At 48.3% G+C, this 24,911-nt stretch overlaps 1 protein-coding gene across 1 annotated transcript in view; it reads left to right on the top strand.

Moving 5' to 3' along the window:
* LOC147662880 (paraspeckle component 1-like) overlaps window positions 1-24,911 on the top strand; it is a 279,115-nt gene that overhangs the window by 4,089 nt on the left and 250,115 nt on the right. Inside the window, exon 2 of the mRNA XM_086950824.1 lies at window positions 17,586-17,887. Within this exon, the coding sequence (XP_086806950.1) occupies window positions 17,586-17,887 (302 nt within the window). The remainder of the gene's footprint in view (window positions 1-17,585; window positions 17,888-24,911) is intronic.

Genomic DNA, 24,911 nt, shown 5'->3' with positions numbered 1-24,911 from the left:
CCAGGTTTGCCAATATTTAAGATATAAAAGGCATGTCAGTGATGGGGCAGTTGTTTTCGTTGGAGTCAGCCTTGAGTTCTTTGCGTGTTGGGATGACTATTCATCTCTTTGAGAGAAGATTATTCCTTGGTCAAGGACGTTCTTCCATATGGGACATAAGCATGTATTTGTTAATTGCGCTAGGTAAGGGGCAGTTTAGTTCTATTTGTTAACTAAAAGTTTGATTGTTCTCACTCATCCTATTTATGGAATATGACAGTATTATCACAACTGGCAATGGGTATGCATGAGCATCCGTTGCTCCTACCACAATAATTAACTTCGTGGTGCATGATTCCCTCAATGTCTGTCATAAATTGTTCTATTGATGTGCACTAAGGCATGAAATATTGTTAGTATTCCTGCACCCGCGAGTGTTGTGGGTTAACTGGACCTCATTCCTTTAGGTACGTGCTGAGTTAAAAAGTTTCTGCTGTTTGACTTGTGGGTGTCAAACAAAGGTATTGCATAGTTTCAGAAAACAGAAATTTGTGTTAAGCACTGTGCGTGTGTGTGTGTGTGTGTGGAGGGGTGGAGTTATTTCGATAAATCTTGGCTGGTGTGAGTTGAGCTGAAATGTAGTACTACCTACAGAAGTTTGCAGCTTTATGGAGACTTGGGGCTCCTCAAAAATTTGGTTTAACCAAAGCCTTCGGTCCCTTGACTACTTCAGTGATGTGGATTCTTAACAGTACAGCGCCTACGTTTGCCAGAGACTTGACATAATTGCAGGATATACACATGGGATAAACTAAAATACGCTTAATGTAGGTATAAACAATTTACTTAGCCTGTGGTTATCGTAAGCAAGTAATGGCTCTGTCACGCCTGTCAAATATTTCACTCGCATGGTGTAATGACATAATTTGTGATTAGATTTGTACTTAATTTCCATTAATGTTACTAGTTGCTGCACGTCATATTATCTCGCTGCCATGGAACAGTGCCTCAGACAAAGAAACAGCGAAACATTTTTCATAAGTGCACATCTGATTGTTGAAACAATGCATCTCTTAGCCCAATGAGTGAGTTGGTGCCTCGCTCTCCTTTTCTACCTGCAAAAGAAAGCACAGCTTGGTGCAAAAAAACGAATAGTACTTTTGTATAGCAAAACATATTTGTGCGTCGTGGAAGCAATGGATAAACTGTTGGGGGTGGTGAGTATGTGGTGAAGCATCAGACTTTAGTTTACACACATGCATTCTATCATGAGTACATTCTATTATAGTACCAACAACCCAAACACCAACGGCGGACTAGTTAACTGCACCTCACACAAAGTTCCAACCAATTAGGACCTGGTGTGCTTCTTTTCCAGTGCCCGCCTATATACCGCTGCCAAGCAGAAATCGATTTTCACAAAGAAGTGGAATGGTGCACCTGGAAATATAGCAATCCACAAATCTTCAGTTGTGTTAAAAAAAAATCTTCCTTTATTTCATATTAAAAAAAAGTTAAAAAAAAGTCTTCCTTTATTTCATATTTAAAAAAATTCAATTTAAATGGACATCCAGCCAACGCGTTTCGTTCAAACAAACATTTGAACTTCATCAGGGCTCTCGTATCTTAATGTCCTTTATACTCCTGGTGCAGAAATTAATGAGAGCAGCCTTCAAAATTCATTGGTGAAATCAAGCGGAATCTGTAATTGGATGATCTACATATTCCTGCTCCCAAATCCGCCAAAAGCATACTAGACTGCTTCAAAAATAAAAGGCGTAATAGTGTCCCCATATGATACCTGAGTAAGAGGTATGGAGGGTCAGGTTTGATACGGGCTCAGATATCCTACACCGTATTGTGTAAGGTTACAGAACATTTCCCTGAAATAGTTACCTCTTTTGTGTATCTGTTCATAATTAGTTTATTCTTATCTGATTTTGATACTTTGCATTGTCAATTTTAAAGAGATAATTTTCTTTAGCATTACTTGCAAATACATAGTTCTGTTGCATGTTTGTTATAGTTTGATTTGCCAGTAAAGATATCCTAATTGATCTCATTTGTGCTTTTCTAAGTATTCTTAGGCAAATGCTTTTTCTTTTGAAGCATCTCGGGTATTCATGGATTGAAGTGTAACGCTTTTTCCCGTAGACAAGTTAAATGCGACAGGGCAACAGAATGCATTTACAGCACATCATTTTGCTTACCTGAATAATTGCTTCATCTGCCTCCTTTATAATGGCACACTATATTTTCTATTCCTCTTTTCCATACGTTGAGTCTTGTATTAAATGGATTCCGTTATTTGATGTGAATTTTTAGGTCTCGTGGCGTAACCGCGCGTTAGCACTGTGTCCGCCAGGAGATCTCTTGTCACTGACACTGCTTCCCAGGAGACAGCTTCTGGCCGCGCGCATTGCCTCTTCAAGGAGGCGATTTCCGCGGGCCACGCGCTCACGAGCGCGCTCAGCTGCTGTCTCCTGGGAAGCTTCAAATGCGCCTACACGCACGCATGCACATACACACACATCCACCTTTTTTCTCCACCGAGTCCTTCCTCCGAAAACAGAGCCCCACCAATACGAGAGCCGCCCCCCCCCTGACAGATGCGCACCTCTAAAAACTCTCCAGCAAACGTGCCCCTCATGCCGTTGCTACTCCGCTAATCTTGTGGGAAATGCTCTTCACCTCGCTGATCTTCAATTGCCCACTATGCCGGCACCTCTCGCCCCCCTTCGCATGCCGCCCAGTGCCTCGCCCGCTCTCTCCTTTGCCCACTATACTGCACCCACCCCTCCCCACCTCGCCTCACACTCTGTCTACGCCGCACCTCTTCCTCTGACAATTCCCCCAAGCGCCCATGCACGCACGCACATACACAAACACACGCGCGCACACACACGTGCACCAAGGCCCCCCCATCGCACACATACATACACACACACGAGCGCCCCCCTGCCGCCCCCTACAAGTAAGGGCACTTACCGCCACTCCGGAGATCTGCAGCCTCCGCGGGGCTCTCCTCGGGCAAGGCACTCGTGGGTGCGAGCTTCGCGCACAAAGCGGAAGTCCCGCCCCCAGCATAGCTTTCGTTTTCAGGACTGGCGCGCGCCGTAGCGTCCTCCTCAGTGTCAGCAACTCGGGGCTTTTCCCGTCTAGTTCCGCCGTCCTCTCTGTCCAGATAGGAGCTCAGATGCAAACTCAGAACAGCTTGTGGCCCCTCGGAGCTTGGTGCCTTGCTGTGACACAACAGCGCTCATTACCGGCGTCCACAGACACCTCCTGCTCCACTCGCAGACAAAAAACGTAATCGGGCGAAAATGACCATGGCCGGCTCGATTCCTCACAGCAAAACCTCTGTGACCGCAGTAAGAGCTCAGGATTTTACTGGCACTTTAAGAAGGCTATTTCAAGCGCTTCTTTTAGTTCATGAACCCCTGCCAACTGCCTAAGTGCTAAAGGGATTCCAAAGTGGCATCAAGTCACCCCGTCGCTGACGCTACTGACCTGCCCTCCTTTTACAGTGCTTACCTCACTTCAAGATGTGCTGCAGGCTCCTCCACTTAGCATTACATGGTGCTATATATGCTCTGGTCAGAGAGGTACACAATCGAGAATGTTCCCCATAGCGCTGCTTTGTTTCCCAGCCACTCTGCAAGCTAACCACGGCTCGCGCCGCTGGTGCATGGACCCGCTGTGCGCTGCATTAGCAACTGCTTCCTTCCCACCACCACAATCTGAGTATTTATACTTTGCACCAACCTCTGTTGGGTTCACTCACAGTTTTAAACAACGCAGCTTTGAATGTAACAACCACTGTTACACTGACACAGCGTAAATATACATTTTTCCTGGAAGAGTTTGATATGCTTGTTTTATTTATTTATTTATTAGTTTTTACTTTTATATGGAGCAAACTTTACCCGCAAGTATCAGAGTGCTTTAAATCAGCATGCTTATAACAAGCAAGACTAGCACTCTATATTACTGCCAACTTTGCTTAGCATAAGCAACAGCTAACCATTCACAAACAATGTTTATATACCAATTGCAAATTAAAGGAAAAAATTAATGCAAAGCATTGTCATTTACAATGCCAGTAACTCAAACTTTAATGCTGCGAGACCTATTGCATTGCAAATGCTTGTTTTATGTGCTAGTGATATTGTATTAGTGATTTTAACCTGGTTTTTGAAGGCTATCTTCTAATGCTAGTCTGTTGTCCCTCAACATGTTTACATTGTTAGTTGGTCTCTTCTGCTTTCTGCTTTTATTGTGCTATTTGCTTATCTTCTTGTGCTGCCATCTTGATGGGTTTCAGCTTTCTTGTACTGTTCCAGCTCTCCAACCTGCAAGGATATAATAGTGATGTGTGGCCAACTAGTAGGTCTGCTAGTGGCAAGCACGTCTGTTGGTAGGGGGCACATATGCTAGCTGTAAGCACTTCAGACTGGAACTTCTTGCTCTGTCATCAGATTAACACCAGCTTGTTACCCAAACGTCAAAATATTAATCCGTCAGTTAGGGAGGTGGAAAGATGTTGGTTTCTCGGGTACGCTATAGAGATTCTTTCAACTTAAAACAAGCCTCTGATATAACTAAAGATGTTTTTGCTGTTCACTATTTTTGATAGGTTCCTACGTGATGGAATCAATTGCAGTGTACTAAAAAAAAACAGCGAATACGCGCTGCTCCAGGGAAATGGTGCTACTTGGCCAGTTGGTGGTTTGACAAATTAGACCATAAAATCCAGCTGTCATGTCTGAAATATCTATGTTTTCAGTGCTTTGCTTTTTCCTAGATTCATTTGTATTGACTAAAGGAACTAGTCAAGTTCCAACCTCTATTTCCATGGGTGATCAATCCTCTTGGGTGGAAATAAGCATGAGTGCGCTCAAGGAGTACTGCTTTAAAATCTGTACTTAACGCAGCATTCCCACAGTTTACATGCTGGAATCAACTTTCGCAGTTAGACACCCCATGAGCCTCATGATTACCTACATTATATATCAGAAGTGCAAAGAACCAGAACAGTTATAAAAGCCTGTAAGGGGTGTGATCAGTTGTACAACCTGAACCTTCCCATTGGGGGTCAGACTCCATGTTCAGCTGTCTGGGGTTGTATGGGGCAAGGGAGATGGGTACGGGTGAGTGGAGGGGGGAGAATAGGGAACTGCTGGAATAGATGTTGATAAAATTGCTGTAAGAGTGTACATTTCTCCAGCAGCGCCCTGATTGCCTTTTTTAACCCCCCTCCATCTCCAATTATCCACAAAGGACCCAGTATGGCCTTGGTCTACTGTGTCTTCTGAGGGGAAGCTGTCCAAAGAGGGCCTCCGAAACTTGGTATCCATTGAGGGGTTTCTTAGTCCTGCCTGTCTTGTCGCCCAGCCTGAGATAGGGGGGCGTAATCCGATTCAGAGGCGCCTGAGTATCGGGGTTCAACGAGGTTTCTGTGTTCATCGAGGAAGTCTCTCCATATGTCCCTAAACTTGCCACGTTGGTGGTTCAAGTCGGCTATTGTTTGTATGCAGCTATATTGTACATCTCCTGTAGCAAGGTGTTAGGCGTAGGGATAGTTTGTTTCGGCATAGTGGTAGTATACAGATATTGGCCAAGGCCATACCAAACCATCTGTATTTCTAGTTTGCAATAAATGGATATTGATCAGAGTTGTAAAAAAGTTATTCTGTGTTATTAGGGTGCCTTTGATGGTTAGTCTGTCTGAATGTGGTCGTAGTAGAAGCCTAGCATGTGGTCCAAGTTCGGCATCCCCCCTACCCCCCCCCCCCCCCCAAACTGAATGTTGTCCCCCTTCGGTGATCCACACCTCCAACACGCTTTAGGGTTTATCAGGGACCTGCGGGGTGGCCCGTGCCATTTGTGCAGCACTTTAAACATGCTTCCCTGAGGCATTGGTGGTCTTGGGTAGCTAGGTCTGCCAAATCTTTTTCTTTGAGTTTGTGATCTATAGCCTAGCTTATCTCCAAGCCTTCAACAACTGAGACTGGGACGAGTGCTGGTGGTCTATCACAATCCGATACAGTCCGGAAACAACCCCTGTTTATGTGCCTCATTTCTGCAGATCATCCATAATCTATGAAAATTGCAGCTATTGAATAGGGCGCCGTGGGCCCTCCACAAGCTGTGCAGAAGTAGTATGTTGTGCAGAATGTACCTGAGGGGCTTGAGTTGTGATGCCAGCCAATACTTTTGAAAGCTGGGTAATCGCATTCTACCTCTGTGGCTGCAAACAGTTTCCCAAGTTTCAATCCATTTTTTAAAAGAATTTTTTTGATGGCCGCCATCAAGTAGTTGGCAATTTTACATGGGAGGGTCTTTCATAATTAACATAGTTTAGTCTAGGCATCGCAGTTATTTTGATTAGCAGTGCTTTTCCTCAGAAATAACTCATTTTTTTTAGTTCTGAGCAGTGGTGCAAATCTGCCTTGATTTTGTGTGCGCAGTGGTTCAGGATCAAGTTATGTTTAAAAGACCATGGACGACTTCTGTCTCGAGGTATCTCGGGGTAGTCGTCTGCCATTTGATCAACAGTATAGCTATGGTTGCTTGTGTGTGTTATCAGTGAACGGTAAGACTCCACACTTAACCCAGTTCACCTTGTGGCCAGACAGGGAGGAGAACTGAGAGATGAGATCCACGGGGGCCCTCAAAAAGTTGTATATTTTGTGAGGGTTACTAGATTGTCATCCGTGTAATGTGATTTCTTATGTTCCCCCTCCTGGTGATGGCATACGGGGTATGTCTGGGGAGGTTTGAATTACAATGACTAGAGGCTCTAAAGCAATTATACCTAACAAAGGGGAGAGGCGGTCCCTTTCTTGTACCTCTTGATTGTCGAAAGGTGCAGAGATGTGACCATTACAAGTGGCCCTGGCTGTCAGATGTGTATAGGCCAGTAGTCCTTAAAAAATATCCTGCCCTCATAACGTGACTTAACTTAGCAAGTGGGCGAGTAGATTTCTCGAGGCCTGGAGCAGAGGATTTGTTAAAGCCTATTCTGCAAGATTTTGGCCCCAGGATCTTTATATTGACATTCAACAGTGAGTTAGGCCAATATTGGCATAGAATTTGGGCTTCTTACTCCGATTAGGCAGGCGTATTAGGTTAGCACTTTAGACCTCAGTGAGTGGGGGTTGATTTTCGGCATAAACTTTACATAACAAGGGGACTAGTAAGTACTTGTACATTCTGTGGTACTTGATCTGTTAATCATAAATACCAGAATTTACCCTATGGAAGGCAATTCGATTACATACCTAATCTCCACCTCAAGTGTTGGTCGCTGGCCATGGGTGAGACTGGGGATCTCATGTCATGATAAAAAAGCTGTTATGTCCTCCGAGGGTTCTATGTTTTCAAGAGTACAGGTTTTTATAGTAGCCTCTAAAAGTTTCAAGAATGTTTAGTTGGTGAGTGAGGAGTATACCTTCAGTGTGAAGTGTCCCTATGGTATGCGAAGAGTCTTCTTGCTGGTGCCAGAAGACAATCCGCCTATTCTCCTGCTTGTAATGTCTCTGGGGAAGAAGGAACAAGGCTGTTTCTGCTTTGGAAGTGTATAGTGCGTTCTGTTAGTGCTTAGCTTGTAGCAGTGCAGTCGGTGGGTGTGCAGAATAGTATTGGGCCTTGGGTATATCTCCAGTGACTGCTGGCGGCCTCAATGACCCCAGGTTGAGCCATTGTCGTGGACCCCCGTTGGCATCCATTAAATAGGCGAGGATGGGTGTATTGGTCAGAAAGAAATCTAGTTGGGCGTGGATACTGTGCACACTTGTGGCGTATGGTTAGTCTTTGGTCGTGGTGTGTAGGAGTCTCCAGGGGTCCAACGTTTAAAATTCTATCATCATGATGTCCTTGCAGAGGCTATGTTGAACAAGAGATGATCTGATTTGCCCTTTTAGATGTCCTGTACCATGTTCCAGTCTCTACAGAGTAGTGTGTAGTTTTTATGCTGTTTTTAAGATTGTTAACAATGCCTCGCATGGTTTCTTGGATTGTGTTGGGGCGTATATGGAGCCTTTTAAGAACGCCTGGTAATGTAGAGTGGCTCTAATGACTGTGATGGCCAATGATGTTCTTTACAAACTTTATGGGTTTTTAGTGGAAGATGTTTTGCAAATCGAATCGTGAGCTAGCCCTTACAATATAGTTTGTCAGAGTTGGTTTAATTGTCTCCCAGTGGGTTACCTTTACTAGCATGGTATTCTCTTCCCACCCATTCCCTGTGTAGTTTGACTTTCTGCGTGCAGTGGGTGTACGGGCTGCTTTGAGGCCCTTGGTCAAGGACTAGAGGGTCCTGCTGTGGCTGGGCGGGTGCGTGCTGAGCGTGAGAATTCCTGGGACCTCGTAGTGCTGGAAGTGTGTGTCTGCATTATGTCTAGCCCGGGTAACAAAATGAAACTAAGAAAGGGTGGGGAGAACAAGTGTGTGTAGGCATGGGGATGTATTCTGAAGCCTTCTATCCATGCAAGGTTATTTTGAAGCCCCCTGTTATGTGGGGCGAGACTGTTGGGTCATGTTGTCTCCAGTGTGGGTCAAGATTTGTCTCTTGCTTGGGGTTCCTTGCGGGTGTGTCTGGGTTGTGGTGTTCCAGACCATTACTTGGTGACTTCTCTCAGCGGAGGTGAGTCGTGGGTTGGTTTGGGGGGGATCTTGGGCCTCCAACGTGAATGTTTGTCAGCCCCAATGTCCATTCCTCTGGCAGGAAATGTCACAAAGAGTTCTTCTAATTATCCGGGGGCCAATACGTTTAGAGGTTTTGTTCTGAGTGGTCAACATGCACACCATGTCCATGAGAACGTATTGAATGCCCTGTTTAAGATGAGGTATAGCAGTAAGAAAATTTGAGGTGAACCTGTTTTCTTGGGAAAGTCCTGCAAGATGTAGATCTTGTGGCCTTCGTGGAGAAGCCGACCCTTCTTTCTGGCCTTCAGAACTATGGTGTGAGGCTGTTGGTGGTAGAGAAAGCAGGCAATTATTTGGCGCAGTGATTCTTTAGCTGTTGTGCATTGTTGTTCAGTGCTTTGCTTTTTCCTAGATTCATTTGTTATTGACTAAAAGAACCAGGCAAGTGGCGAACCTCTATTTCCATGAATGATCAATCCTCTTGTGTGGAAATGTGCATGAGTGCTCTCAAGGAGTACTGCTCTAAAATCTGTATTTAACACATCCTTCCCACAGTTTACATACTGGAATCAACTTTCGCCGTTAAGACACCCCATTAGCCTCATGATTACCTTCATTATATATCAGAAGTGCAAAGAACCAGAAAAGTTATAAAAGCCTTCAAGGGGTGTGATCAGTTGTACAACCTGCACCTTCCCATTGGGGGTCAAACTCCATGTTCTTATTCTGTGAGCCAGTTGTTACGCTTGGGGTGGGTTGAAAGAGGGCTTTGCCAGAGTTCTAATGCACTTTTCCTTGGTGTGCCATGGGTCCCTGCCAATCGGGTTTCCATGGTGAGAGACTGGTTCCCATGGTGAGAATGGGGTTGGCAAGGAACCTTGTGTTGATATATCCTTCCAAATTTTCAGGCACAATGACGTTCGGAGGGAGGTTGCTTTGGCTGTTCTGGTTTTCCAGCCCATCGATTTTCTTTAAAAGGTACCAGTGTCCTTGTTCCCAGTCTATGGGTGTCGCCATCTGCTGGTCTATGCCACTAATTCTGGTCTCCATACTTTACAATCTATGGTTCAAGGAGGTGTCCTTGCGATAAGTTTGGACATCTGCAGCAAGAGCTGTGTCTTGCTGTATAACTGCCCCCCCCCCACCCCCTCTTCCCATAACTTCCTCTGAAGATGAGCTGTCCGGGAGATTTTGACATTGCTAAAGGTCATGGGGTGACACCATTTACAAGCCACATATTATGCAGCAGAGGCTGTTCACCCCTGTGTTTGGTTCCCGTATTCCTTTTGGTACTCAGATTCCGCTGTCCCAGACCTGCTTGAACAGCTGCCCGAGTTATGTCGAACAAGACCATGCCAAGTTTAATGGAGGGTGGATAGTGTGCTGCCCAATATGTAGCAAGTTGCTATACTTTCAGTATCAGGATCTTCTCAGTTATTTTGCCACTACCAAGCTTTGTGTAGTTCGGTGTATTTCAGGGCCCATTGTCGTCGTCACCTCTGATGGGGGCTGGGCGTTACATATCTCGCTCTTTCTCCGTAGTATGTCTCGGGCTGCATGTTCACTGAGGGGTAATCAGCTGGTGAGTGGCCTTTTGAATCTGGGAATGCTTCTGGGGGTACCTCTGAGGTGAGATGGAATTAAAAATAACTTCCTTCATCTCAACACTGTCAACCCAGACTCTTTGCAGTGGGTGGGATCTTGTGGCTGCTCATTCAATACTTTTTCCAGCTTGTGCTTGCAAACTTTGAGGTATGAGTACCCAACTCGCCACACGAAGGATGACTCGTGCATCATCCACATCCATTTAAAACTAGAAGCCACGAGGGCAAGGAGGGGTCATGAGAGTTGGATGGTTCTCAAGAGTCTAACGCAATGTTTAACAAGTTACGAAAGAGAAGATTTGTGGGGCTCTCTACGAGGAAAACCTTTTTTTACCCTAGATGTAAAACGGAACAGGTAAATTACCTGCACACACTACTGATCAGGAAGGACAATGTGCTGTGTTCCTGTGAAGTGGAGCTGGTCCAGTAGGTGAACGTTAATGATGTAAGATTGAGTAAGAGACTTTGATTTCTTTTCATTACATTATTATAACATACACAATGCCCTATCCATAGGATCTAAGCTTGCGCGCAGACTTGTACTGTAGAATTTATGGTTGTTGGCAATTGACATCGGAAATTCTACAGAGCGAGTTTATTTGCAGAGATTTACTTATGTTGACGCACTCTGGGCTTTGTTTCCTCTGCGAAGACCTATTGAGTTTTTAGAATATCTGAGCCTGAGGCGCCAGGGAAACAGTAAATGAGTCTCCCTGCTATTCAGCCACAGTTTCCAGGTTGGATTCCAAGAGTGTTCTTATAGAGGGAATGCAGTTTTCAGACTGTTTGCTACTGGGCACCCTCTTCATAACCTTGCTTCTGACGACCTCTTACACGGTGCCTAGCATTTTTCTCATTCTTATGTATGCATTCTATGATGATCATACAGCACCCTTTCCATAGAATTAACCATTTCTTATCATGTAAATGTCATTCTGCAGATTTTCATCTACCTCTATCTTTGAATAAGAACAGAACTGTCCCTAGATTGCCATAGTTAGTCTTCTTGGAAGCTTAGGATCTCTGTGAATACAATTGCTTGTCTATGGCACGCACTGCATGCTTTCTCTGGCATTTCGGCCAAGGATTAGGATGCTGGATAACCAAAGAGATGGTGAGGGGAGTCACTGATGCTGGTAATATGGTAAATTTGTGTAGGTAAATGGGTTTGTTGCAGTAACCCCCCATCCCACTGTTGGCCAGAGTTCTAATGCACGTTTCCTTGGTGTGCCATGGGTCCCTGCCAATCAGGTTCCCAGGGCCTGTGTTCTTTGCCTAAAAACTAACCCAATTGGCATCTCTCGCCACGGGTCAGCCCCTGGTAAATGGTACCATAGGTATCCAGTGCACTGTGACCAGAGAAGGCCCCTAAGGGCTGCAGCACTTCGTGTGCCACCCTTAGAGGCCCCGTTCCCTGACACACACACACACACTGCCTTTGCAGGCTGCCTGTCTTGGTGCAGAACAAAGAGTCGACAAGGCACACATACCTGTGTGCCATGCCCACAAAACACTGCCCTGGCATACATTAGTCACCCCTCTGGCCGGGTGCCCTATGCCAGTGGTGAGGGCACAGGTGCATGAGCCCTGTACCCCTACAGTACCCAGGTCCATTCCTGGGCACTAAGTGCAGTGCTGCCATTAAGAGTATATGGTGCTGAGAGGTTGTCACTACAAACTCCATGGCACCATAATGGCTACACCTGAAGACTGAGGTTTGGTATCAAACTTCTCAGCACATTAAATCCATACTGATGCCAGTGTGGGATTTAATGTAAAATGCATGACATAGGGCATCTTAGAGATGCCCCCTGAAACTAACCCACGGCCAGCGTCCTGACTGAGAGGCTGCCACCCAGCAGACATGTTGCTGGACCCCTGGGTCGAGAGCCATCGCTCTCGTGGGCCTGCAACAATGCACATCCTGGGGCGAGGTGCTAGGCCTCCTCCCCCAGGATGGGCAGGGGTAGCTTCAAAGGCATGCCACCTTAGTGAGCTTTTCCAGACCCCTTGCTGTACTCAGAAACCGGTCCTCACCGGTTCTGACTCCCACTCTGGCGGGTAGACTAGCGGGAAAACCCAAGTGAGGGAAGGGGGTATGCCATCCGCTGCTAACCCCACCCCTTGGGTGGGGGAGGCGAGGTGAAGCACAACTCTGGGCTCTCGCCATCTTAAAGATGGGGTACCCTACCCAATCAGGACTAGGCTCCTGCCTCCCTCCCACTGGAGAGTGGTAGGATAGGGGGTGTACTCACCCCAGGAAAGGGACCCGTTGGTCCCTGATCTTTCCCTACCTGTAACACCCCTAAATGTAGTATTTAGGGGCACCCTGAACCTTCCTTCCTCAGATCCGGGACTATAAAGAAGAACCAGAAGAAAGAAGACCTGCTGTGCAACTTACAAGAGTACGACACCAACTGACTTGGCCCCAGCCCTACCGGACTGTCAACCCTCGAACCTGCTCCTCATAAACCCTGGCATCTCCTGTAGTCAGCAACCTCTTAAACCCCGGAGGACCAGACTGCCTTGCTCATCCAAAGACTGGGACTCCCACAAGCAGTAGTTCTGCTCAAAGATCTACAACCCCTGGTGCCAGCCAGGAACCGCGAATCCAGCACACACTGCAGCAGCCGAGCCCGGCCCCTGCCTGAGTGGACAAAGACCACATGGACGACCCCCAGGCGACTGTGACCCAGCACCCAAGGACACTCCTCGACGCTCCTGACGATGCCTGCAGCCACACAAGGGACCCCTCCAACCACGACCAGCAGAGGTTAAGATTTCCCGGGCCCCCCTGTGCGCAGCTCCTGGGTGTCTACCTAACCTACAGCTTCCCAACTTACCTCTCGAAGTGGTGGTCTCACCTGAAGATTCTCCGTTCCTGAGCTTGCAGCCTTTGTTAGTCTTGTAGCTTTCCCATTGAAAACCATTGGGCGCACGACTGCCCAAATGCACCCTGCACCCAACCTTGTGTTGCATATTGCAACAACTGTATCTGTTGCTTTGAAAAGTCTATTGCTATTTGAAAGTATTCAACTGTAGCATCTCATTTTGAGAAAGTATATTTTGATACCTTGTTGGTTCTAAAATAAAACTTTATCTTTTGATACAAAACAATTGGCCTCGAGTTCAGTTCTTGTGTGTGAGACCATCTGCTGACTGAGTGTGTACAACAAATGCTTTACACTGTCCTCCGATACTGCCTTACTGCTCGACCAAGCTACCACTTTAAAGAGTAAGGTTATATCTAACTTTAACCTCCGCCAAACCTCTGGGGACTGTGAACTCTGTGCACACTGTACCTTACTTTGTTGCAGTATATACAGGGCCACTTTTTTACAACTAGTCCATAATACACCGTGTAGGAACTGCGTTCACTAGGGCGCTAGGGGTAGCCTGGCACGAGCAGGTAGGCATCCGAAAGCTTAGGTGTTAAGTGACTACACAGCTTACGCATCCACTGAGATAATAAGTACACACAAAGACTGAGACCACACCAGTATTGTTGATTCAAATAATTACGTTTTATCTAAATCAAGGCAATCGGAATATGCAGTAGAAATAACTTATTACTTTTCCTTAGAAGCACAAATCCGACATTGCTTGGGCATAAATACTTAAATATTAAATAATTGTTGGGCTGGCACCAGCCTTGCTCCTAGTCTGCACCTGTAAGGAATTCTTTAGGAAGCCATTTAAATAACATTGCATTAAGCTTCAATACCCATTTCATGGAGTGAAGAACAGTTAATCAACAGAGATAAAACCTTTCCGTGGGTCAGGGCAAACATTAACACATTCCCTTGTAAAATATCGGAAATACCCTTCTTGTAAAAGTTACTCAGCATTTCCTCAGAAAGGCATTCGTGCATTAGGCCATATTGACCAGTGTATGATCAGAATTCCACACTCCAGCGGAACAGGACTCCATAACCATTACCATTCCTTCCCTCCAACCAGCCAGGGATCATTCGTTTAATTAGCCAGTCATAAAATCCTCCCTGGAGCTCTACTGTTAGTATCAGGCTCCAGCTCAGTTCAATAAGAAAGCCTGCGGCACAACGGAAGTCAATGACCGCCTCCGCGGGGAGGGGGCGTTTTCCGGGCCTCCCCGGGAGTTTACCTCTTTATCGGCCCGCTCGGGACCCCTGCGTAGACCTCAGTTGCGGGGGCGCGTTGATCAGCCAGAGGAGGCCCACACTACTCCAGCGTTCTTCACGGGCCTCCCTCAGGCCCCAAGGCCGTCCAGTTTCTCTTCTGGCGGGGTGGGAGGGCTCTCGGAACTCCCCGAGCCCTCCGGTATGAGGATTCGCCTGTTCCTGGGCTCGCGGTGATGTGAGCGGCCCAGGGACCAACCAGTGGGTGAGAAAGGCGGGCGCAGGCAGCGTCGGCCAATCGCTGCGCCAAGTGGGGGGGCGTGTCCAGGGACGTGTCTGCGTTCTCCCCCCCCCCCCCCCCCCCCCCCACCACGCGACAAGGGTAAAGCAGGCTTCAGGCCTAGTCGGGCCTAGTGCGGCCCGTCAGGAATTCCGGCGGCCCTCTCCTGACACCAGGGGCCGCCCCGGGGCAAAGTTGATGGAGCTGGCCCTGAGGAGGGATCGTCTGGCTGCGGCGCTGACGGGGGAAGCCCTGAGGACTCACGGGACCGTAGCGCTGGCAGGTACAGCGCCTAAGAGACAGAAAGCGCTTGAGGTGAATTAGAAACAAAGTAGGGATGGCTCTAATCAGCAAGGCTGAGCCTACATATCAAATAACAAAAGAAATTGCCAATACTGATAACATTATTTCAATAATTAAACTCATTATCCACATCAAGAAAACTGATTCAAGATAGGGTATTGCTACTTAGTCGCAGTTTTATTTTATAGAAATTCAACGGTCATAACATAATTTATCTTTTCATAAAAAAGAGAAGCATTAGAAAAATCAAGAACACACCATACTACATTCAATAGAAACTTCAATCATCCTAAAACCTCAATCATATCACAGTCAAAAAGCATTCAACACATTCATACCTGATTAACATCACACATACCACATACTGATACTACAGTGAAAAGGAAATACAAACTGGATCTGAAAAAAATATGCACTAATTCAGTACAAATATTTGAAAACCGTACAATCCAATGAATCTTTCAAATTTTGCACCATTCATTAAGATTAATTCAATGATAGGTAATGTACAGAGAATAAGGGATCCAAGAGTAGTAATAACTCCTAGATGCTCAAGCAGACCAGTTGAGACATGGCCTACGCGTTTCGAATCCCCATCTATTCGTGAGGGATTCTCGTCAGGGCCTCAAACACTGCAAAAGTGGAGAGAGAAAAACATAGAAAAGAATTTTAGAACAGAGAAATAATGAAGTATTACTACCGTGTGAAGAGTATTTGATTCTAAGAACACATCAAGAGTCTCAAAATTGCAATACACCTGTCATAGGCTGGGGCTAAAATTTGATTGTAACTATGTGGAAGAGTGTTCAAAAGGAAACCCTACTAAGAACCTGATGGATTACAGTGTTAGATGGGTTAACGAACAACTTTCCTAGATTTAAATCCTGGGGATAGAGACTGTACCTTAATTGACACTATACTTTTACCAAATATTTACCACCCAAATGACGGAAAATTAGTCACAGGGGGGTCAGATAAGAATAGGCATCTCTGGAATGACAATACCTGAAAATGAAGGATTGAGAGGAGTGACTCTGGCATCTGGGGTGAAATCCGAGCAATTTACATGGAAGATCAAAACAAAACCTTACCACTACGAGGCAAAATGTGAACGTAAGTGGCTCGAGGGAATCTGCTGGTAACGCGGGACAAACAATGGTTGAACCTACACAGAGGAATGGAATAAAAAGACCCTTACTATAAGGCCAATTAGCCTAAGAAACTACACAGGGTTCGAACTTGCTAGGTAGAAAAAATAAATGGAATGAAATAGAATACCTCGTGTGGAACAAATCAAGCAGCGGAAGGTATCTGGCATTTGTCTTTAAGAACCGAAAGCTGCGCTGGGCGACAAGACGCTGTTTTTCTGCAATGGGGGAGAAAAGGAAAGATAGAAGCCCTGTTATTGAGCCAATCGCGTGGGGCCCCAGAATGATATAAAAAATAAATACACAGTCCTTGGACCCTGTTATTGAGCCACGCTCTCGAATTATCTCTGAAGAATCTAAGCTCGTTCGCATTTTGCACATGTCCCTGTACAAATTCCCCTTTAAGTGTTCAAAGCCATCTATAGCCATGTTCCCCTGTAGCGTATGCAGACACAAGCGCCTTCGTTAGTCCGTAACACCATCGCATCACTCATTAACCCTACCCTCCTGTTTACTTCATTCTTCAACTTCCATTCTACTAAGCTAAGATATAAAAACATTTTTATAGAAAATATCTTCATAAGGTTTAAATTGAATGTCAAAACGAGGCTGTATGTCGAGAAATGCTCCGAAAAAGTCTTCATACATTGGGTGGGGGGGGGATCTTTACCAGGAAGGCACTTTTAAAGATCAATAGGAGCTTCTGGCGGGAGAGGAAGTCACTCCGTTTGAGGTATTTTTATACATTCGACTAAAGCATGAAGTTGGGGCCAATATCCCTGGCTTTCCGCAGGAGCCCCCTATGCTAGATACCTTGCACACTTTGTTGAAAAGTCTGGACTATCATGCAGTGTCCAGAATCTATCGCACTGCGGGTCTGGAAAAACCACAGTCTAAACTCAGGGCTAGGGAGACATGGGACCAGGACCTTGACTCGCCACTGACTAAGATGCAATGGGTGTACTGTTGCTCCCAGACACAAAGCCATCACGGCAAGTAGTTACTTGCGGTTCATACACTTTAAATTCTTACAGAGTTTATTATACACCTATGCGACTACGCAAATATAAATTGAGCGAAGATGACTGTTGTGAGAGGTGCCGGCAGGAGGGGGCGGGGTTTTTGCACCTTGCATGGCAATGTAGTGAGATTTATGGCTACTACCCTCTTAACCATGATTAGCGCTTCCCTTCCTATTTCCCCTCATCCTCTCACTTCTAGGTTATACGGCTGAACAACAGCCCTCACATAGAAACCTTGTTGCGTTGGGCCTGTGGTTGGCCAGACGCAAAGTGTCCTGCAGATGGGGAAGAGGACGAGCCCCCAAATTCAAGGACTGGCTGTCAGATTTTATTTATTGTAAGGAGCAGCTGTTGATTTACCAGGAACCCCTGCTGCATCTTGTCCCCCAGGTGGAATGTTTACTGTGTATTCTTGCTGGGATGATGATTGAGAGAACAAAAATACATTTTGAATGTCAAAAATAAAATGGACTAATTGACTTTTTCATTTTTATTTCTTATAGGAATCAAGGACATTGTCTGAAATCGCCAAAGGAGAACTGGATGGTACCATTCTGAATGGCAGACCACTTCGAATCCGTTTTGCTACACATGGTGCTGCCCTGGCTGTTAAAAATCTTTCTCCAGTAGTATCCAATGAGCTGTTAGAAGAAGCATTTTCCATGTTTGGCCCAGTGGAGAGAGCAGTTGTCATAGTTGATGACCGTGGTCGGGCTACAGGGAAAGGTTTTGTGGAATTTGTTTCCAAACCTCCTGCACGGAAAGCCTTGGAAAGGTGTAGTGAAGGTGCACTCCTATTGACCACGTAAGTTGATTTAGTTTCCCTTGAAATTGTGCATTCTAATGCATGTCAGAAGCCGTGCTTAAGCTTTTTCACGAATGCTTTTAAAAATGTGTAACTAATGTAAAACAAGCATTGGCAAAGCCATTCGGTTTCGCCTGTGCAAGAGCTATTCGCTTTTTAATTTTGTTTTACCCATGTTGTACACCAGCATGGCTGCTGTTCAGAGCATGGCTAAAAATTAGTGGATTTGCGTGGTGTGGCGTAGTGTTGTGGTGTATGCATGTTGTAGTAGTGCACTGCCATTGCTGCAAATGCCTTTTTTTTATTGAAATGACCATTACATTTGCACAGACATACTATACAGCGCACAAACGATAATTGTGCAAATCTGCATCCCCTAGTGTATTGATTTGTTACTATTAAAATATTTGTTTCCAACACACTTAAAAATATTTCAGGTACACTTTTTTTGTAATTTTATCGTTTATTTACTGGAATTTACATTTTGTTGTGTGCTATGAAAAACCATTCAACATCCTTTTTATATGCCCAGCAGGATTATCACATAATTCCTCTGTTTGCATTGGAGAAAGAAAAGTAAACACCAAGCTTCCTGGGATACAGAGCTTACCATTTGACTTCTGTCTCTGAAAGCACAGCAAATGTGACAAGATAAAATAAATACAATTAAAGGCCTGTTTATTGCTCATTCACTCCTGAACTCCAGGTATTTGAGTGTTTCTGCACCCCTGCTCCTCTACTTCCGGTGCCTATGGCATGGGCATGAAATTGAAAGAGTATTGTTGTAAGTTACACTATTTGTAAAGAGCAATGGTCAAAATAAACAATGCTCTGCCATAGACTGATCATTGTTCTGCAGAGGCATCAAGTTGTGGTAGAGATCAATATAATTTAGTTAAACTGATAGACCGTAAGCAGGGAAACTTTTCAAAGAAATACTGCAGTTCATACAATATAGGCGCTTGTACTTTTCTGGAGTGCCTCACAAAAAGAGAGGTGATGGTCAATAGGAGAGGCAAAGAAATGTGGGGTAGCCTAAAGCAAATGAAGCCAGCAAATAGAAAGCAAACACCATATGAGTTGCAAACCATAAAGCCAGTAGGAAGCAAAGGGCAGACTGCATTCCCAGTGAAGCAGTCAGAATGTCCCTAAGAAGTCTTTCACAACCAGACAGCTGCACTTTCAGGTAGACTTTGACCATAAAAGTGGTATTGTTGTATTCATGCTTTTCTCCTCTCTCTGCTGCTGTAACAGAACCTATTATCTGAATGTATGGTTAGCGAATTAATTTTCATGGCCAAAAAGCACTTTCCGCCGTGTTTAAATTACATTTTAAAATGTAAGATTTTATTCCCTTTTCATATTCAAACCCTCAACCATCCTCAGCATTGTGTGCAAGATTGTAGCCCCTTTACATGCCTGAGTAGAGCATTGAAAAGGAAAGGATGAGCATTCAAAAAAGTAAAATCGGGAGGTAGGGATTTCTGCACCTCTGCTGCACGACTATGGAATAATCTTCCATTCGAGTTGAGACAACTGGAAGATCTTCTGTTTAGGAAGAGAGTGAAGACCTGGCTCTATCCTAGGGCATAACTCTACTAAATTGGTGAGACCCCCCTCGTAATATGAGCCCAATTGTTAGAACCAGGATGCCCATACGTGCTCTATAGGTGTCGAATAATTAAACAATGCAAACGAACAAGCCAAAGAATTTGCACCCTATGTGCAGCGGTTTTCTTGAAGTCAGGTGGGGTGGTATAAGGCCAACATAGAAAATTAATTTTATTTAGAACAGGCCATATCTGAAGGAGACATCTAGCCACAGATTCCTTAACTTCGAATATCCCCAGGCGTCAGACTGAATCCCCATATCTTTTTCCCCCGCAATACTTCTGCACGCTGGGAGGCGGCGCTGCTGGGCTCCGTCCTGACGTTGTCCATGGAAGTGGCGTCAATGGAGCCATATAAGCCCCTCAACGTCAGTTTTCTTCTTTTCCACGTCTTAATGTGGATCCGGGAATGTAAAACCCCGGGCCTGTTTTTGTTAATTTCCGGCGGGTTTACCCTCTGCTCCAACAGAGTACCCTGACTCTGACACCAGAGTCGCTGCAACGTCTGGACATGGCCCGGAGAGGCATCCTACCACGTCTGGCCCTTACGTAGTGCTGTCGCACAGCCTTCCGAGGGTCTCTGCGGCATCTGTCACCGGCTCTACTCCAGGCCTCTTGGGAGGTCGCCGGCTTGAAGGGCCGAGGCCTCTTGGGAGGTCGCCGGCTTGAAGGGCCGAGGCCTCTTGGGAGGTCGCCGGCTTGAAGGGCCGAGGCCTCTTGGGAGGTCGCTGGCTTGAAGGGCTGAGGCCTCTTGGGAGGTCGCCGGCTCGAAGGGCCGAGGCCGCTTGGGAGGTCGCCGGCTCGAATCGGGCGGTCAGACTTTTCCGAGGTCGCTGACGCTTGCTCCACTCTGCCAGTCGGTGCCTTTTCAGAGGTCTTTGACACCAGCGCGATGTCGGTACAGTCTCCAGCTTTATTGGTGGAGTATGTGGTCCCGGTGGGTTCACAATCTCCTGAGTAATTTCACTGCTCTCCAGAGCAGGCGCCAGTAGAGCATTGGCCTACTCATCCTGCTGCTGAGCCCCTGTTAAGTGGCCGGTTTAGCTTGCGTCCATCACCTACTGATGACTTGCTCTCACCGCCTCGTGGGGCCACCGGGCTAGTGGGACGTTCGTCAGGGCTGCAGACATTTTAAGGATGGAGCCTTTGCTGGATATTCTCCACCAGGGCGCGGGGAACATGGAACTATTGATCGGTGTGCCACGGACACCACAGACTCTGTGGGTCGTACTAGAGCCATGTCGGTTGCCATATGCCGCCACGCGTTGTATATGCATCTGCCTCGGTTTTAATCTTCGTGGAGGATTTTTTATTTCGTGGCGGTGCTGTCCCTTTCTTTTCTATTACCCGTTGTGGGCTGCAATCAATCAATCAAAGACATTTATAGAGCGCACTACTTACCCGTAGGGTCTCAAGGCGCTTGGGGGGGGGGGGGCCGTTACTGCTGGAACAGCAAGGTCTTGAGCTTCTTCCTGAAGGAGAGGTGGTCTTGGGTCTGGCGCAGGTCGGTCGGGAGGGAGTTCCAGGTCTTGGCGGCCAGGTAGGAGAAGGACCTTCCTCCTGTTGTCGCTCTTCGGATGCGGGGGACGGCGGCGAGGGCGTGGCTGGCTGATCGGAGGTGGCGTTTGGGAGCGTAGAAGTTGATGCGGTTGTTGAGGTAGCTCGGGCCTTGATCGTGTAGGGCTTTGTGTGCGTGGGTGAGGAGACGGAAGGTGATTCTTTTGTTGACGGGGAGCCAATGCAGGTCTCTCAGATGTCCGGAGATGTGGCTGTTTCGTGGGATGTCGAGGATGAGTCTGGCTGAGGCGTTCTGGATCCGCTGGAGTCTCTTCTGGAGCTTGGCGGTGGTTCCGGCGTAGAGGGCGTTGCCGTAGTCCAGTCGGCTGGTGACGAGGGCCTGGGTGACAGTCTTTCTGGTCTCGGTGGGGATCCACCGGAAGATCTTCCGTAGCATGCGCAGGATGTTGAAGCACGACTAGGAGACGGCGTTGACTCGTCTGGTCATGGAGAGGGAGGAGTCCAGGATGAAGCCCAGGTTGCGTGCGTGGTCCGTCGGTTTGGGTGCGGTGCCCAGGGCGGGGGGGCCACCAGGAGTCGTCCCAGGCGGAGGGCGAGGAGCCCAGGATGAGGACCTCTGTCTTGTCTGAGTTCAGTTTCAGGCGGCTGGTCGTCATCCACTCGGCTACATCTTTCATCCCTTCGTGAAGGTTGGCTCTGGCGGCGGCGGGGTCGTTGGTCAGGGAGAGGATCAGCTGGGTGTCGTCGGCGTAGGAGATGATGTTGTGTTGGCGTGCGATGGCCGCGAGGGGGCTCATGTAGACGTTGAAGAGGGTGGGGCTCAGCGAGGATCCTTGAGGGACGCCGCAGATGACTTCGGTGGCCTCTGACTAGTACGGTGGTAGGCGGACTCTGTGTTCTTCCGTCGAGGAAGGAGATGATCCATTCCAGTGCCTTCTCCTGGATTCCGACGTTGCTGAGGCGCTGCACTAGGGTGCAGTGGCAGACAGTGTCGAATGCCGCGGAGAGGTCTAGGAGGATGAGGGCCGCTGTTTCTCCGTTGTCCATCAGGGCTCGGATGTCATCGGTGGCATCGATGAGGGCGGTCTCGGTGCTGTGGTTGGCTCGGAAGCCAGACTGTGAGGGGTCGAGGGATCCATTCGTCTCGAGGAAGGCGGCCAGCTGTTTGTTGACGGTCTTCTCGATGACTTTGGCTGGAAACGGGAGGAGCGAGATGGGGGCGGTAATTCTTGAGTTCGGTGGGGTCCGCTGTTGGTTTCTTGAGCGCTGATTTCGCCGTGTTTCCAGCTCTCCGGGAAGGTGGCGGTGTCGAAGGAGGTGTTGATGATGTCCCGCAGGTGGGGTGCGATGACAGCGTCGGCCTTGTTGAAGATGTGGTGAGGGCAGGGGTCGGTCGGAGTTCCGGAGTGGATGGAGTTCATCATGCGGACGGTGTCTTCGGTGCTGATCGGAGTCCAGGCGCGGAGGGTGGTGGTGGGCGGTGTTGCTGCGGTCGTGGCGTGCGTCGGTTGAATGCTGAAGCTGTTGTGTATGTCCGCGATCTTGTTGTGGAAGTAGGAGGCGAGGGAGTTGCAGAGGTCTTGCGATGGGGTGAGGTCGTTGTTTCCGGCGTTGGGGTTGGAGAGCTCTTTCACGATGTTGAAGAGTTCCTTGCAGTTGTGTGCGTTGTTGTCCAGCCGGTCCTTGAATGCAGTTTTCTTGGTGGCGCGGATCAGTTGGTGGTGCTTCCGGGTGGCAAGCTTGAGGGTGGTCATGTTGTCCGGTGTTGGTTCCCTTCTCCAGACTTTCTCGAGGGCTCGGCAGTTCTTCTTGGAGCTCTTGAGTTCGTCGGCGAACCATGGGGCTTTCTTGCTGCCGGGTCTGCTGGGCGGGGTCTTCAGAGGGGCGAGTTCGTCCGCGCAGTTGCTGATCCACTTCGTGAGGTTGTCGGCGGCCTGGCTGGGGTTCGCTGAGCTTGCAGGAGGGTGCTGGCTCAGGGAAGCGACGAGCTGGTTGGCTGTGATCTTGTTCCAGCTTCTTCGGGCAACTTGTTGCTGGTGGTGGTGGATCGTCGTTCTTCTGAAGGTGAAGTGGACGCAGCTGTGGTCCGTCCAGTGGAGTCCTGTGGCGTGGCTGAAGGCGATGTCTTTGCTGGATGAGAAGACGGCGTAAGTGTGTGTCCGGCGAGGTGGGTGGGGGTGGACACCAGCTGCTTGAGTCGGAGGTTGGCGAGCAGGGTGATGGTGTTGCGGTCGCTGTTGTTCTCCAGGTGGAAGTTGAGGTCTCCCAGGAGGATGTAGTCAGCGGAGGGGAGGGCATGCGGGCTGACTAAGTCGGCGATGTCCTCGCTGAATTGTGTGCGTGGTCCCGGGGGTCGGTAGATCAGGGTGCCTCTGAGGGTGGTCTTCGGGTCGGTGTGGATCTGGAAGTGCAGGTGTTCGTCGGTGGTCAGGGTGTCGTCGGTGTTGGTCGTGATGCGGATGGTGTCCCTGTGGATGATGGCGATGCCTCCTCCCATCTGGTTGGCGGTGCGGTCCCTCCGGGTGAACTTGTAGCCCTCTGGGATGGCGATGTCGGGCGCTGAAGAGTCGTTCATCCAGGTTTCCGTGAGGAAGGCAACGTCAGGGGCTGTGGTGTCGAGGAGGTTCTAGAGTTCGATGGCGTGCCTGTGGACGGAGCGGGTGTTGAGCAGGATGCACTTGAGGTGGTTGCTGCTGGTGTTCGGCTTGGCGGGTGCTGGTGCGAGGCAGGTCCGGATGCAGGTGAACTTGCAGGCGTGGCAGCTGAAGGGTCCGTGGGTGCGTCTCGGGGTGGCTCGGTAGCATCCTGGGATTCGGCCGGTGTTGAGCGCATTGAGGGTGGCGGCGGTGTACGTCAAGCGGGTGGGCGGGGGTCCTCGAGGGCCAGGGGTCCTGGCACTGGGCGAGATCCAGGCGCAGACGGGCTTACCTTTGGCGCGCCTTCGGCGCATAATCGGCGCGCCCGCTGTGCGTGATCGCTGCGCGTTCGCACGGTTGCCATATATGGCGAAGTGCGAGGGGGACGGAGCAGCTGGGAGGCGGGAGCGGGGAGGGTACAGAAGGAGAAAAGGGGCGTGGTTAGCGGCGGTGGCGGGAAGCGGGGAGCGGGGAGGGAAGAGACGATGGGCAACAACAAAACAGGCAAACCGGCACTACAGAAATGCAAAATAACAATACAATACAATAAATACAGGGGCACAGGGCAAGAAGCGGGGCCCAGGAGCCTGCAGGTCAGGCGAGCACGGACCACGCCGCTCGGTGGCAGGGGGCGTGGTCACGCGGCGGCAGCCGGGGCAGCGAGGCAGTCAGGCGGGGAGGCACACGCAGCAGCTGGTGGCCGTGCGGCGCGGGGGTGTCCTAAGCTAGGCTGCAGATGTTCTGGGTTGTGTGGCTGCTCAGCCGTGTTTACTATTCAGGTATAGCTGGTTAAGCTGTGTTTACCTTTCTTTTGAGCCTCTGCCGACGAGCTTGTCTCAAGAGACCCTTTTGTAGGGTTGTACCTTACCCTATGTTGGGCATTTGTTGGCAATGCAATCATATTGCTACTCTTTCTTGCCCAGGAACTTTTGACGCAAGCTGACTCTTCCTTCCTACAAGGATGTCTCCTCTGGTGAGATCCGTAGGATTGGTTTGTCTCCAAGGGTTACCATTGTTTGCCTATGGTTGGGCCGTAATACATCCCGCCTCCGTAGGGGGTTTCTCATCTTGGCGTGTTCCTCCAACCTCGCTGTGCACGTCTTGCCTGTCTATCGGTGAACATGTGCCTGGAGGAGGGGGCGTGGTCTAGGGAGCAGGTCTAGCCTGGCACGGTCTCTGGTTCCTTGCTTCTTGCAGGACACTGGGTCCGGTTTGTCCCTTCCTGTCCTGTGCATAGTCCTAGTTCTCAAGGGGTGGCTT

This window comes from Lissotriton vulgaris, unplaced genomic scaffold (assembly GCF_964263255.1).
Source record: "Lissotriton vulgaris unplaced genomic scaffold, aLisVul1.2 SCAFFOLD_492, whole genome shotgun sequence".
Classification (NCBI taxonomy): Eukaryota; Metazoa; Chordata; class Amphibia; order Caudata; family Salamandridae; genus Lissotriton; species Lissotriton vulgaris.
The sequence above is the reverse complement of the archived record's forward strand: the minus strand, read 5'-3'. Positions and strand labels throughout refer to the sequence as shown.